We start from the raw sequence: 15,953 nt of genomic DNA, 5'->3' as shown, positions 1-15,953 counted from the left end.
AGGTTAGTGTTTTGCTGTGTGTCTGAGCTGTTTTGGGAAATTAATTAAAAAACTTTAGTAACTCAAAACTCTGAAGACATTTAAGCAGACAAAAGAAGTGAAATAAAATACACACGCGTTATTAAAGGTTTCCAAATCAACAAAGGGTCTCAGTAAATGTTCCAGACAAATGTGCTCCACTGCAACAAGAAGCCGAATTCTTTACAACACACAAGTTTTCAGTGAAATTCTTTTAGTGGCTTTATTGTGCATTTGCATTTCATGAAGCTGTGGCTGACAGTAGTCCCCAACTGAATGATCATTGTGCTGGCTGCAGATTGAGCACGATGTGTGGAAAGCTTGTGGAAGTCACGGTTCAAGCAACGTGAGCCTAACCGCTCAGCTTCACCTCCACGGGGAAGTGGTCGCTGACAGCCAACGCCTGAGAGACAGAGAAACCGTTCTTTTAGTGGCTCACAGTTTGTGCTGCAGACGGCTTCAGTTTCCACAGGTTTCTTTCCAGTGCTGAAAAACTCAACGTGCCTGCATGGTAATGCCATCACTACAGTATACACTGCATTATGATTTTGTTTGCATCTCTGTGGTCGTTACTACAGCCACTGCTTTACAAAGTTGCTCGATTTTCTGTAGCTCAAAGCTGATATTAAAAAAGCAAAAGTGCTTTAAAACTGCATGATTTCTGATGGGGCGACTGCTTTGCCCTTTGTGTAGAATGCCTCTCTTCTGATTGGAGCTCAGTAAACATTTTGCTGACGAGTCTATGGTCTCAGTTGCAGTGAATACAGCATTATGTTAACTTTTTATATTGACGTTTCCATTAGTGTCAGCGGGGAATGAGGCAGGTTGTGCTTTTTAGTTCAAATGAATTCTTACAGAGATAAGGATTGAAATTCATCTGTTACCAGATCTTGTTTGAGATTCAGGTCCGTCATGTAGTTATACACCTTCGCACTATCTTTCACCACTCCTCTCATCATGTCCGCAGTGACCACAATCCTGCAAACACAGAAAGATGATTAGAGTTTAGAGTTTGCGTGCACACATCAGAACGACCTGCCACAATCTGTCTACCTGTCGTAAGGGCAGACAGTTTGCGACACGGTAGTGTCGGCCGCATCAGTGATCAGCCAATGGAAAGTCTTGTCAGTGAAGATGCGGATCTGCTGCCAGTCAGACCCGGACACATAACTACAGCCTGCGTTGAAGTCACCCAGCAGCACGATGTCCCGCAGGGATAGTAGTGTGAGTCGCATTTACCGAATGTGTGTTTTTCCACCAAATAAATGATTTTTACTTGTAGGCTGTAAATACATCATTGTTCCAGCGAGCGCGGACATCTGCCACCACGTCATAGAGAGCATTTAGCTCCCGAACAGCTGATTCTGGGGAGGTGTGCTGAGGGATCAGAGTAAAGTCTCTCACAGCTACAGAAGAGAAGGGAACGAAGGAGTGTTGACAGTGACGGAGGCGCTTACACCGCATGAGAATGATAAAGGACTAGTGACTAACATGTCCCAGGAACTACCACGCACAAATGTTTGAATGAGGATCCACATCATTATCAGTGTGATGCAGAAACAGCTGTATAACTCGAGCCACAGCACCTACCAGTGTGTTTGGAGGAGAACATTACGACAAACGGCTCCCTGCTAAAGGCGTCTTGTCCAGTTTCCTCCGGGCCGTCGTCATAGGTGTAGCTTTTTGCCACCGATACCAGCGCCTCCCTGTGGAGAAAATCACCACCTTTTCATTTGCTGCCAGTGTGTACTTCATTTCTAAACATGTCCAGTTGCTTCTCGGGACAAATTTATTGTAGTTCTGCTTTTCCCCTTTTTTTAAATCACTTCTTCTGAATTCTGAGTGTGTATAAGATGTATGTTGAAAAAAGACGGAGGATTTGCCGTTAAATTACTTCAAACATGCCTCAAACACTACAAACATGCTGGAAATATATATTTTTAATCAAGTTGTTTTGAATGGTTATTTGAGAAACTTATGGGAGGTTCTTTAACCCTCTGAGGTCTAAGTGATGATGATGATCCAACACCAATCCTGACTTTAACCCCGGGCAACGTGAACAAGTCATTTTTATTTTTGTTAAATTGTTTGGCTTTAAGAAACAAAGAAAACAATCAAACTATTCACATTCTGCCATGAAAAAGACTTTTTCCCTTTCTACAAAATACATATTTAGAGCAAGAACTAAAAATGCTTTTTACACGGCATCACTGCAACGAACCATGTTTTGTTGCAAACAGCCGCCCCTCCCTGAGCCTGACTCTGCCGGAGGTTTCTTCCTGTCAAAAGGGAGTTTTTCCTTCCCACTGTTGCCAAAGTGCTGCTCATAGGGGTCATTTGATTGTTGGGTTTTTCTCTGTATGTGTTATTGTAGGGTCTACCTGACAGTATAAAGTGCCTTGAGGCGACTCTTGTTGTGATTTGGCGCTGTGTAAATAAAATTGAACTGAATAAATATCATTTCACTGTGTGTAGAGTAGAGACTTATTTTTTTCATCGTGGTGCACCTGTAAAGGAAGAGATATCGCTCTTTATAGGTGCTCGCACCGAGAGGCTCGCTGACGATGTATTTGTACTGAGGAGAATCTCTGGGGGGAAACAAACACACACTTTTATGTTTCCATACGTTTGCATTTCATGCTCAGTGTTACTCTGAATGTTCCATGTTCGGTGTGTGGACTCACTTGTTGACGTACTCCATGAGTTTTTGGGTTGCTGAGAGATCACTGTCTCTGACCTCTTGGATCAGAATGACGTCATAGCGTTGGACAATCTGCAAAACACACATAAAAAATGAAAATGAATCAGCTGATTGTCCATCTTGCAACATCACGTTTGTTTATATTTTACCTTGCACGAAAAAATTCATGTGTTAAGCTTTAGATTGTAAAGGCAACGCTACAGCTGTTGCACATCCAGTTATTTCATTGATCATTCCTTAAGCATAGAGGTGGGAATATTCTGGGAATATTCAGGTTTACTTCTGCAACAGGCCAAATCATCCAAAGCATTTCTCAAAATTCAGTTCAAACTATTTCAAAACGCACACACAAGATAACACTTCTGGATTGGTTTTGAAAGCACTCTGACCCAAATTGCATTACAAATGGGTGGATGTAAACATTTTGTACAAACTGTCATATCTACCAAAGAGGGAAAAGTCCCAGACCTTGGTAATGATGTTCATCAGAGTGGTGTTGGAGGCTTTGGTGTCTCCGAAGGATTTGATGTTAAAGGCTCCCAGCAGCAGCGAGTTAGAGAGATGCAGCAAGGTCAGAAAAAGCCCCAAAGTGCCCACCAAATGCATCCTACACCAAACAGGTCACATGTTAAAAATGACTTAGAAATCACATGAAACACTGACGCTTACAAATGATTTCATATTTATTTTACACGTATGTAAGCTAATGACTTCCCAGGTTATCAGGTTAATAATTTCCAGTTCCTGTGCATTAAAAACCGATTTGCAGGCTGAAGTAAGGCCTTTCCTTTCACTCCATATTTCTCTGTCATAAAGTCCAGTTTAACATGGAGTTTAGTCCAAAACAAAGCGGCTCATGTTCCACCATCTGCTGAGAGCTCATGACATGAGAGTGAGAGACCAAACACCTGCTCCTCTGGATGTATTTTTGGCAGTTTATCTAACATGCTATTTAGCGCGTCACTATTTGCAGCATGTTGCAAGGCTTGGTAAAATATTATCCTTTTAGGACAATATATTACTCTGTTGCCCTGGTTACACCGTCCTGGAGCTGTTGTGGAAGACCAAAGGTTGCCAAATATGGAAACAGAGAGCTGCATTTATACTGTGATGGTTTGCATGTGCTGCTGAAATGTGTTTGTAAACGCACAATTACTGCAGGAAAAATGCACAAAAGTTACTGTAATGCTGCTGTAGCCTGAAACATCCACTCTAAACAAGAAACTGGCTCACAGTATTGCACCGAATACAGCTCAGATGTTTTTGTAGCGAGTGAGAGGTCCATACCTGCTCCTGTATGTCTGCACGGTGGAGACGCCTGAACTCGTGAATCTTCTGAAAGCTCCTGAAAAGCTTCTGAGCAGAATGGCGACCAGTGTCTCTTTTGAGGTTTTTATCTACCTGCAGGCGCATGTGACTGCAGGGTGCTGGGGAGGAGTACAGAGAAAAGGTGTGTTGTGGATGGGGTACAGATTTCAGGCTTTCAGGTTCTCACATCCCAAGATTGCAGTGCAACAAGGATAACGTTGCAACCTCAAATTCTTTTCTGCTCGTCATACAATAAAAACACTTCAGCATTGTTTTAACTTGCTGTTGTCCTGTTTGGCATTTGTGTGAAGTTCTGTCACACTTCACAAATGAACTCAGAATGAGTGTCGCAGTGTTGGGATGACCTTAAACTTTGGCAAAATCCTTACGGAAACTGAAGAAATTCCTTCAAGCAGTTTGAAAGATGCCTTGTTCATGAGAGCAGGGACAGACAAAACATAATATCTACTCTAGGTCTGCTCCAGCAGAGACACGTAACAGTCATTAGCAATAACAACAGTAATATTGCTACAGCCTTGTTAAACTATCATCTGTCCCAGTGTTATATCTTGAAATCAGACCTTCAAAAACCTTCCGATAGGCTGATACAACACAAGTATGCCACCGTCTCCACCTTATTGGTCAGAAAGTTTTTCTTCCCAGTTGTAGCTGAACAAACAGAACCCATTCACTTACAATGCATTCAAGCTTGACAACACAATAATACACTTTAGTGAAGTTTCATAAAAGTGCTCATACTTACAGCATGTTACAGTTGTCATGTTACTGATGAGGGTTAAGCTCTATGTTTTTAACATTGTAATCAGATCTGCCAGGTCGGTGCTTAGACATATACCGGTGTCCACTACACCCAGCCTCCTGACTCTTTCTTTACTGCCAGCTGTCGAGAATCTGATGCCTCAGCAAATACTGAATAAATTTCGGTGCCACCGCTGCTGTCCACATTCATGCTCCCGTCAGGGTAAACCATAGTTTCCCAAACTTTCCATGTATTTTAAACTTGAGAATCCAAGTGAAGCCAAGATGTTTGCTGACTATTAGTCTTGTTTATGAAGTAGACAAACGAATTTTGTGTAGAAAGGATGAGGGCTCAGTGTGCGCGTGAGGAAAGCTTGCACGAGAGGAAATCTCCACTGGGACATGGAAAACTACCACATACTGACCTAAAGAGCAACGAGTACAGAGGGAGAAACAGCAGGAAGTGCAGCTTAACCACAGATTTGTAGCCACTCTTGCAGTTTAAACCAAAGACCAACAGAGAGTTGCACTAGGGCCAAAGTAGCAGGATCATTTTCTGTATTTGACTTTTGGTTATATGCACATGTGACCTGATGGGGACTGCAGATGTGCAGTATCTGCACCTTGTATTTTTCTCTAACATCCATAAACATGCACACTCTGGTAAAACTAATTAAAGTTAAATACTTCTTTGTAAGATGTTTAATAAAGAATGATAAAATGGAAAAGTGCCATGTGTGTAGCTAAAAATAAGCCCCAGAGCGAACGCCAAGGCTGCAGTCTGGGAACCGGCGGGGCGGTCACCGCTGGGATGTGCTTATCAGAGTGTGGAAAGTTGTGGACTTTAAAGTGTTGAACTTTGATGGATAACCAGTAGGGGTGCAACGATACACAAAATTCACGGTTCGGTTCGGTTCGATACTTTGGTGTCACGTTTCGATATTTTTTCGATACAAAAAAATGTTCATGCATTTTTAATTTGTCATTTATTAAAATTATAAATATATATTTTAACTCAAAAGTATAGTTTTTAAATTTAACCCTAACCCTTGTGCATGTTTTTTATTTTGACAGCGAATGCGCACCTGCGGACCACTTATGTGCAGCCCTGGTTATTTAGCTCGTCATATTGCAGCCACAGAAATTCTTTTGTCCATGAAACCATAAAGCTGCACTTTCTTTTTGCCTTATAGTCTGATTTGTCATAACTTCTCCGTTTTGTGGTAAGCTTTTCTTTGGCTGTCACTTCTTCACCCTGACCTGTCTTATTTGGCTCAGCAGAACTGAAATGCTTTTACACACGCACTCACATAAGCTCAGCGATTCTCTGCGCGATCAACCTCTCACATGTTTAAGCTGCGGGAGATTTCACTTGTCATGTTTGCATAGTAAGCTAACGATTAATAAGACGATGTCAGAGGAATTGGTGCGCAAATTATCATCACTCACAGATCAGTGCTGTCGCTCTCTATACACAGTTCACACGATTGCAAAGTGAAAGCAAAAAAACAAGCGCAAATTCAAACGCGACTTCAATATGTCACATATTGACAGTGGCTCACCGATGCCAATGACATAATTACCCAGCTACATTTCTGAAAGAATGCAAAAGCATTGACATATATTTTTCCTACAATAGCCCGACGGGCAGGGCAAAGATAGATTTTGGTAGCCCGACTGAAAAAATCGCTAGCTCCAGGACGTCGGGCTAGCGATATTGCGAGCCCTGTATCTGATTGAGGAATCACTCATCTTTGGAAAAGAGAGTTTATTACAGAGAAATGGCTCTTTCCAAAATAAAAGCTATACTATCCGCTTCTTCTGGGTTATATTCTCAGCAGCATAAGGAGAATCATGTGCTAACAGCTGTCTAAATGACTCGGCTAAAGTTAGTAGCATGCTTGTTGTTTTTGTCTTTGCACTAGGATGATGTCGGCGTAAATGTGCAGTCATATTCGTTGTGTTCCCACTAGTGCTTTCAGGTTAATCTCGTTGAAATGACCTTAACGCCACAACACGGCAAATCTCCGTTAACGAGCTACCGCCGATCGCCCCGTGCATGGGGCTAGACGGCCAACACGTTAACGAGCTAACTGCGCTAACACACTAGCTCCCACCCATGTAATTGAGCATTGCATGGCACATCCAACATACTGTTTTACTTTAGTCCATGACTCGCTTACCTTCAGGGTCATACGTCACATGAAAACCAAAATAATTCCAAACGCCAGATCTGAATGAGGTTCAATTTGCCTGTTGCAAGGAGAGCTTAGCTTCTGTCTCGCTAGCTTGCCCTGCGCTCTTCCTTCTGACTATGCTGTCTGTGTTGAGCGCTCAGTGGATCTGCGCTCGACAGTGCAGCCTAGGCGGAGTAGTCGAACACAGATTCTCTGAGCGCTCAACACAGACAGCATCGTCAGAAGGAAAATTGATGAAATAAATTACAAATGTTGTATTGTTCGATACATATGCGTACCGAACCGAAAGCACTGTATCGAACGGTTCAATATCGATACGAATATCGTTGCACCCCTAATAACCAGTCGTGTCTCAGATCAAACGTGCAGAATAAAATCTTTGCCATAACTGTTGGCATGAGAGTGATGCTCATTATCCCTTCTGGCAACATTTTGAATAGCACCATCTGGTCAAGCAAGGCCATGTGACACACTGAGCTCGTGATACTGATTTTGGGCGGCAGTGATACGGACACTACTGGACTGAAACTGGTTTGAGAGTCTGCTAAAACGACAGCATGTAAGGACACAATGACTGTGTTTTAGTAAGTGTTTACCTGTTTTACTAAATGTACTTAAGAACTGCTGAGACCGTTTATAAACCTGTGTTTAAATTTCAAGAAAAGAATGATGCATTTGCATTTCTGTATTAATAGTTGGAACCGAGGAGGAAATATGAATATGAATGCAGCTGCATCGTTTTTTGCATTCATGATGTCGTTTTATTCAAATCAGTTTGTGTTAAATGCCCCAGACAACAAATCTGTTGTCGGTTTAATTTCAGAAAGGATGGCGCCACATCATGTGATCATTACAGCATATGTACAGATCTAAATGCATTTCATGTCCTATTATAGTTTTATTCACTTCAGATTAGCATCAAAGTTGTAGCCGCGTCTTTGCCCATTATGAGCCATAAAGTTGGACACTGTTGGAGACTGTTCTGCTGGTGATAAATGAAACGAGACGATCGTTTAAAAGGATTTTATTTTGAAATCTAACACCCATGTAGAGCTAACATTGATCGTAATAACATCGTAATAACATCGTAATAACATCGTAATAACATCGTAATAACATCGTAATAACATCGTAATAACATCTTTACAGTTTGTGTAAACCCAACAGAAACCATGTTGTCCCAAAACGCTGCGTTTGTGTCCCATATGTAACACCGTGTATTATCCAACTTATTTCACATGGTTTAACTTGAACTTTAAAAACTACAATAAAGTTTTGCTGTATTACCAGTAACAAATCTTTTATATACACATTAGCTTGTTTAAAAAAACTGACTGAATTACCTCTAAACTGGTTCTAGGCTTTGTCACACTGGTCGCACTGGTGCGTGTCCATGGTCAGTAAGCGTAGAGTTGACTTAAGCTCGAGTTTGTGTAAACTGAACTGCTGCACCGATCACGTATCAGCGTCTGTTGGTGTGTTTCTGGGGTCGCTGGCTGGAGGCTTTCCCAGAAAGGTCACATGCGACGCCAGCTTGTGTGTCGCCAAGCTCGACTTCAAAGCAAAAGCCCTCCCACACTGGTCACACTTGTGTGCTTTAACTCCACTGTGGACCAGTTTATGTCTCTTTAAGTTGCTCTTATAATTAAAAGCCTTTCCGCACTCCTCACATGTGTGGGGTTTTTCTCCGCTGTGGACCATCTCATGGATTTTTAAGTGGCTCATCCGAGTAAAAGCCTTCTCACACTGGCTACATGCGTATGGTTTGACTCCTCTGTGCAGGCGCTGATGAGTTCTCAAGTTGCCCATCAAACTAAATGTCTTTCCGCACTCCTCACATGTGTGGGGTTTTTCTCCGCTGTGGACCATCTTATGGGTTTGTAAGTGGCTCATCTGAGTAAAAGCCTTGCCACACTGGCTACATGCGTATGGTTTGACTCCTCTGTGTAGGCGCTGATGAGTTCTCAAGTTGCCCATAGAACGAAATGTCTTTCCACACTGGTGGCATATGTGTGGTTTGACGCCGCTGTGGCTGAGGTGATGTGTTTTTAAGTTGCTTTTCCGAGTAAAAGTCTTTCCACACTGGTCACAACTGAAGGGCTTTTCCCCACTGTGGATGCGCTGGTGTCTTCTGAGGTGAGACGGGGCATGAAACTTCTTGTTACACTGATCACACCTGTAGTGCTCAAGTAAGTTTGCACTTGAGTGAGCATCTTCAGCCAACTGAGAGCACTGAGGTGTTGGGCTCTCTTTGGCGTCTTGTTCCTACAGCAACAAAGACACAGGCAGGGAGTCAGAAGCTTAATAAGTGTTTGAGTTAAATCTTGTTTTGTCGTGCCGGCCTCTCTGCTTCGATAAGAAACCTGTTTGTTGGATGATGCCCATAATAGTAACCTGTTGTGTTGTAAATTGTTTGGATGCGTTTTGGAAAAGAAAGACTGTATTATTGCATAAAATACATTTAAACAAGTGCATCGCTGATTGCATCTTGTGGACATCGGTTCTACCAGCTGATTGCCCTGCTCAGTCTTTACGCCCGACCCAACGAGGGACAATCAAATGCAGAGGGGACAGTGCGACTTCACCCGTGCACTTGCACCTCTTGCACACAGTCCTCATTTACAAAGTGCTCTGCAAATCACCCCGTCCCTGTTACAGTGCAGCGAGCCAAAAATGAACCATTTAGTCCTTGGTGTAAGACCAGGGGTGTCGAACTCCAGGCCTCGAGGGCCGGTGTCCTGCAGGTTTTAGATCTCACCCTGGGTCAGCACACCTGAATCAATTGATTAGTTCATTACCAGGAGAACTGGAAGTCATTTAACCATTTAAATCAGCTGTGTTGGAAATAAGGAAAGGTCTAAGAGGTTGAAGCCTTCGTCTTTCCATTTACTATTTTCTTTTCTTAACATGCATTTTGTTTCTCATGTTCTGGAAAACTGTAAATAATTACTAAAGGGTGGTAGTTAACAATAATCATAATGATATAATGACAATAAATGATGATCATTCATGAAAGTTGTACTGATAGACTTTTCACGTTTCCTAAAAGCAGCTCGGCCTTGGTTTGCACGGCACTTCCAGATGTGTTTATAAACTACGAACAATTTCACGTATAAAAGTCTGTAAAATGTTCGGACTCATGATTTATAAAAACGATGTTTTTCTCACCGTGTGTGAAGAAAACATTTTCTTCTTTCCAAGATGGCCGACTACGTTCCTCCGTCAGACTGCTCGACCCACCAACACCTGCCAGGAAAGAGCTTTATTAGGCTCCGGAGCCGAAATGCACATTAAAGTCACTTTACATCCAGATGACTTAGACCGTCCTAAGATAATAAACTTTTAGCCTGGTCTAGATTAAACTGAGCTGATGGCAAGACGGAGGATCAGAGGACTTGAAGCTTTAAATAATCCCTCAAGGAGACAGGTCTAACCTTTCCTTTGAAATATCTCTGAGGTAGCATGGACAACATACATGTGCAGATGAGAAATGACACCCTGATTCAATCATTCCCTCTCTGTAAACACTTTAACTGGGAAGCCAAGCTAAAGGTTAAATGATCAGCGGCTGTAGGTTTAGCTGTGCTCGTATGCCCGGACAATCCAAATATATAAATAAAGAACTGCACACAAACACAATTACACTACTTGATCTGTTACAATCGAGCGACATTACTTGTCAGCATCTGGAATCATGGAACTCTTTGGTCACGGTGAAGGAACAGTGTGCAGGGCTGTTTTTAAAATGAGGTTTTTCACCAAGCATCCTGATGGGCTCTTCCCAAGAGTTAGTGGACAGATTGGAGGTCATGTTCCCAACAAGCAGCAACTGGTGCCGAGGATGAAAGGAACCATGAATGTGCTCAAAGCTAGATTGCGAAACCGCGATATCAGAAACACATCCTGCATGTGCTGAACTTGCTTTCTAGCAAAGCACCCTGGTTTGCAGTGTCCCAGGTGCAGGCCAGCACTGAGGATTGTTCTCCAGTCACTGTACACACAGTTTAAGGGAGGACAGCAGTTCCTACTTTGAAGGTAAACCTTAAATGATCAGCAGCCATGAGTTTAGTTGTGCTCGTACAAGTTATTGTCTCCAGTGTCTCTGCGGGTCCCTAACACTCCCTCACAAACACACCTGAGCTGGGAACATACCTGAGGGAGAGCAGCAGATGACAGCATGCAGGAGACAACAAACTAATCTAAACATATAAAACAACTCCAACCAACATCAGCTTGGTGGTTACCTTTGGAGGAGCCCAGCCCATGAGCTGTGCTGTGATGACTTATGGTGAACAGGTGTGCCAACAACTAAGAGCCGAGACAGAGCCTCTTAAAGCTGTAGGACAAAAAACAGCACGTCCAGAGCACCTGAAGGCCAGAAGGTGGCAGCAGCAAACGGGTGTCAGGTACAATCTTCAGCTTCCATAGTATCTACAGATCATACACTCCTCCCTTTGCTCAGTGTTTTCACCTTCAGCACATAAAGGTGAACTTCAACCACACCAACAGACTGGAATATGTTCACCCACACAGACCTGGACCAGTACGCCTCATCTGTACTGGATTACATCTCCAAAACCACAGACAGTGTCACCACCTGACAGTGGGCAGGGATAGCTCAGTAGGTAGAGTGGTGGCACCATGATCGGAAGGTCGGTGGTTCGACTCCACTGAACGGCTACCCTGAGGTACCCCTGAGCAAGGTACCGTCCCTACACACTGCTCCCCGGGCGCTGCATTGGTGGCTGCCCACTGCTTCACTGGGTGAATGGGTTAAATGCAGAGGAACTATATCCCTACGGGGACTAACATGCACACTTTACTTTACACCCAGAAACGGATCACCATGTACCCCAACCAGAAGCCTTGGATGAACCGGGATCTTTGTCTCTTCCTGAAGGCCCGCAACACCGCCTTTAGGTCAGGAGATGCACACGCCTACAGCACAGCCAGGGCTAATCTAAAGAAGGGCATCAAAAAAGCCAAACACCATTACAAAAAGAAGGTAGAAGAACACTTCTCCAACTCCAACCCCCGACGCATGTGGCAAGGACTCCAGACCATCACAGACTACAGGACCACCAAACCCTCCCCCGCATCCTCTGATGCAGGGGCGGAGCGTGGGGGTGGCTTACGGGGCTTAAGCCCGGGTTGTTTTGTCAGAAGCCCGGGGTATTTTGGAGTGTAATTTTTTCATAGTTAGATGCCTGGCTGACAACTGTATAAAACAAAAAGTACACACAATATTCGAAGCACATAGTGCACACTGTGGGAATTTACGACTGTGCGTGAATCCCCCCCTGATATTGGTATGATCCGAGCTCAGGCACTAAGCGACTGAGCGAGGGGGCGGGGGGAGCTGCTGCCCGTGAGTGCACTGTTGGAGAGACGGAGCCAGCCATACTAAGGAGAGCTTAAGTTTGAGCAGGTACCAAAGCAAATCATTCGTACCGTACAAATAATGTAAATGTGACGGTGCATCACGAAAGATTGATATGAAACTGATCACTTGACCAATATTATTTTACTTGCTCCTCAAGTGAATCAACAAATGGCGAAATGAAAAGCCGAACAAATGCTATTTTTTAGAGAATCTTAGCTTACGTGTGTTTATTTCATATTTTCAGTTCTTACCCTCCCCGACTAATTCGGTTTCAGTTATGTACTGAAATATAAGAATGGACATTAGAGGGTTCTTTCAAAGAAAAACTCAGGTAAATGTTATTTTATATATTATGCTTTGTATGTTGTTCAGTATATTTCTATGCAAAACAAGAGGGATTTCAGTACACAGCAGGATATTCACATTTGTAACCAGATATTTACACTTTAGGGAGAAAACATAAAACATTTTTACTGTACAACATCAATTTAGAGTAAACTTTTGTTTTAGATAAATATTGAAATATATTTTGAATTAGTTAAATGTCAGAATAAAGAGAGACAGAGCTGTCTATTTTTTATCACTTTCATTAAATTTAGGAGTACATGTACACTAAGTTTATTGTTAATTAATAAGAAAACTCCAGACGATTCCATTCTGAGCTGAAGAAGCTTCTGATAGGTTAGTAGAGTCCATGTGAGTAAACTGGTGGCACAGCTGTGGATGCATATAAGGCAAAACACAGAGCCTGTTTCTGTGACATGGGAAAATCAAGAGATATCAACCAAAACACCAGGAGAAGAATCGTGGAGCTCCATAAGTGTGGCTCAAGTTTGAATACAATTTGGTGCCATTTGCAATTAAAAAACACAGACAGTTTCTCTCTTTACTCTTAAAGTTAACAAATATGTTTTTATATTTATCAATCTAAAAAAATAAACATTTAGTCTGATTTGATGTTACAATTAAAAAAGTGTTTGTGTTTTGATCTGAAGAGTTTGTAAATATCTGGTTTCAACTGTATATTTGATGATTGTCAGCACAAAGAGGGAGAGAGAGGAGCAGAGATTGAGATGGAGAATGAGGACAGAACAGAGATGAACAAGAGCAGGTGAGACACATGTTAGTCAAATGGTTGCTTACTAAAAGTATCACTGTATCATAGGTACTCATGTATCTCGTACCTAGTGTTTCTTTTTAGGTTTGCTATTTTTCAAATTCTATATTTATTAAGTTATGCAGGCTTGTTTGCACAACAAGGCTGAATAATTATATAAACTTTTCTCAATCTAAATATTGTACTTTGGTAGAATTAAATAAATAAGTGTAGTGCAGGTCTATGATGATTTTTAGTGCTACTATCATCTAGTTCTGATTGTGGTTATGTCTTGGTTAAGTCCTCAGTAATCCTGCTTTTGAACTGTTGTAGTCCTGTTTTAATTCTGGATCAGTTCTGGGTCTGGTTGAATTGGGGTTTAGTCCCTGTGTCTTGATACAGCCCCGACTTTGTTCCGCCTTGCTGCTTAATTAAAAAACTAGTTTATGGTGTCCTGCATGTGTGATATATATATTTCCCTATATGAAGTCATTCTTTTTTGAACAAAACTCAAAACAGAGCCAATTAATCTTTCAGTCATTTCTACACCCCCCCCCCCCCCCCCCTCAAAAAAAAAAAAAAGATCCCACATGCATACTACCCTTTAGGGCTAAGCCCCGGGTGTTTCAAATGTCTGGCTCCTCCTCTGCTCTGATGTCTCCTTCCTCAATGAGCTCAACAACTTTTATGCTCGTTTTGAGCGAGGGAACCCCACAACCAAAGCAGACCACCAACCTCTGACTCTCTCCCCCACCGATGTAGGAGCGGTGCTGAGCAGGATCAATGTCCACAAGGCTGCAGGTCCTGATGGCATCCCCGGGCGTGTTCTCAGAGCGTGTTCTGGGGAGCTTGCAGGAGTGCTCACAGACATATTCAGTCTGTCCTTGGCCCACGCTGTGGTACCGGCCTGCTTCAAATCCACCTCCATCGTCCCGATACCCAAAAACTCCAACCCATCTTGCCTCAATGACTACCGCCCAGTAGCACTCACCCCCATCATCACTAAGTGCTTAGAGCAGCTGGTCCTAGCACACTTCAAATCCTGTCTCCCCCCCACCCTGGACCCCCACCAATTCGCATACCGCCAGAACAGGAGCACAGAGGATGCAGTCTCCATCGCACTGCACTCTGTCCTCTCACACCTGGACAACAACAACACCTACGCCAGAATGCTGTTTATAAACTTCAGTGCAGCGTTCAATACAATCCACCCCTCACAACTCATCAGGAAACTGACAGACCTGGGCATCAGTTCCCTCATCTGCAAATGGTTACTGGACTTCCTGACCAACCGCCCCCAACATGTCCGGCTGGATAACCGCTGCTCATCTACCATCACAATGAACACCGGTGTACCACAAGGCTGTGTGATGAGCCCTTTCCTCTACTCCCTCTTCACCCACGACTGCAGACCTGCTGATGGTTCCAACACCATCATTAAGTTTGCAGATGACATCACGGTGATTGGCCTCATCAGTGCTTTGAGCGCTCAGATGAGTAGAAACGCGCTACATAAGAACCAGTCCATTTACCATTTGGGTAATAAAATTGCAGGTAACATTTCCAAGGCAGGTAGGAAAAAAATGAGCTGCTATCAGTGTATGTTTGTTTTAAGGTGAGGTGCCACAAACCCGCATGTAGGGAGATGTAACCTCGTACCTCAGAAGTGTCAATATGGGTGTATTTCCATCTGTACAGCAGTATTTAGTACATCCTGGTACTTGGCAGGATGTGCAGGAGGCAGAGAAAGAGCATAAGCTTTCAGCACCTGTTAGAAATGTCACTTTCCCACATAAGAAATAAAAGGTGCTCCACAATAGTGCTGCAATTGAATATATTTTGCAATGAATTGAAGCCCATGTCAGTATTCATAGAAGAAATTGTATATGAATGCACAGCTTCCTTACATGTGCATTTGTTTCATTTGCAGATCACGCCAGACAGCTCACAAAGTCCATGATGAGGAAGCCAACCATAGACAAGCTGGCGGCTAACAGAGAGGCTGATGTCAATAACTTTGTCAAGTTCATCACCAAGGACTCTATTCAGAAGTCCCTGGGGATGTATCTGGAGATGCTTAAGAGAAGAAAGGCTTAGAGAGGGGAAACATGTTTGCACACTTTGTAGCACCAGCTACAGATGTGATCTGACATCAGGCAGTGAGCAGTCTACATGTTTGGGGGATAAAACCCAGCATTTACCCCTCAAGGTGTTAATAAAAACACTCGAGGTTAGGGTGTGACTTTTTGTTTTGGTTTGAAGAGCCGTACACTCGGGCAACCTGCCGAGCCTTCTCCATCACTCAGCATTACCTGCAGTATGCTTACGCGAGCAAACTGCTAATTGTTGCAAAAGAGTCTCACATATGAAGAACTAACAGCAAATCTGACCTTTAGTGCATCTAAATGTGGCAAAGCCTTTGTCATCTCTAACAAATGTTTGGTTTTTACTGTGAAATATCCAAATAAATGTCTGGATTCATACATTAAA

The 15,953-nt window shown here is 42.9% G+C and overlaps 1 protein-coding gene and 3 long non-coding RNA genes across 5 annotated transcripts; 2 read left to right on the top strand and 2 right to left on the bottom strand.

The window, feature by feature from the left end:
- Window positions 1-211: 211 nt before the first annotated feature.
- Window positions 212-4,997, bottom strand: LOC309704240 (deoxyribonuclease-1-like; the record flags this gene model as incomplete). Its single annotated transcript, XM_082529288.1, has 10 exons — window positions 212-421; window positions 903-996; window positions 1,072-1,223; window positions 1,312-1,424; window positions 1,609-1,724; window positions 2,526-2,606; window positions 2,703-2,791; window positions 3,188-3,326; window positions 4,007-4,116; window positions 4,923-4,997. The coding sequence occupies 10 exons, from the start codon at window positions 4,995-4,997 to the stop codon at window positions 371-373; spliced, it is 1,020 nt and encodes a 339-aa protein (XP_082385414.1). The 3' UTR covers window positions 212-370.
- A 2,487-nt stretch (window positions 4,998-7,484) lies between these two features.
- On the top strand, window positions 7,485-15,953 carry LOC309704734. The gene is made up of 2 exons (XR_014276349.1): window positions 7,485-7,568; window positions 15,394-15,953. It is a non-coding gene; the product is annotated as an uncharacterized lncRNA (long non-coding RNA).
- On the bottom strand, window positions 7,982-11,323 carry LOC309704724. Of its 2 annotated transcripts, none has more exons than XR_014276334.1 (3): window positions 11,229-11,323; window positions 10,153-10,230; window positions 7,982-9,249 (listed from the first exon to the last, which is right to left on the bottom strand). It is a non-coding gene; the product is annotated as an uncharacterized lncRNA (long non-coding RNA). The 2 variants fall into 2 exon arrangements; XR_014276335.1 differs by lacking the exon at window positions 11,229-11,323 and adding an exon at window positions 11,137-11,222 and having other exon boundaries at window positions 7,983-9,249.
- Window positions 12,101-13,485, top strand: LOC309705777. The gene is made up of 3 exons (XR_014276606.1): window positions 12,101-12,412; window positions 12,612-12,698; window positions 13,408-13,485. It is a non-coding gene; the product is annotated as an uncharacterized lncRNA (long non-coding RNA).

Source organism: Aulonocara stuartgranti, assembly GCF_965226115.1.
Source record: "Aulonocara stuartgranti genome assembly, chromosome: 4".
Classification (NCBI taxonomy): domain Eukaryota; kingdom Metazoa; phylum Chordata; class Actinopteri; order Cichliformes; family Cichlidae; genus Aulonocara; species Aulonocara stuartgranti.
This window is presented reverse-complemented; position numbering and strand designations above follow the sequence as displayed.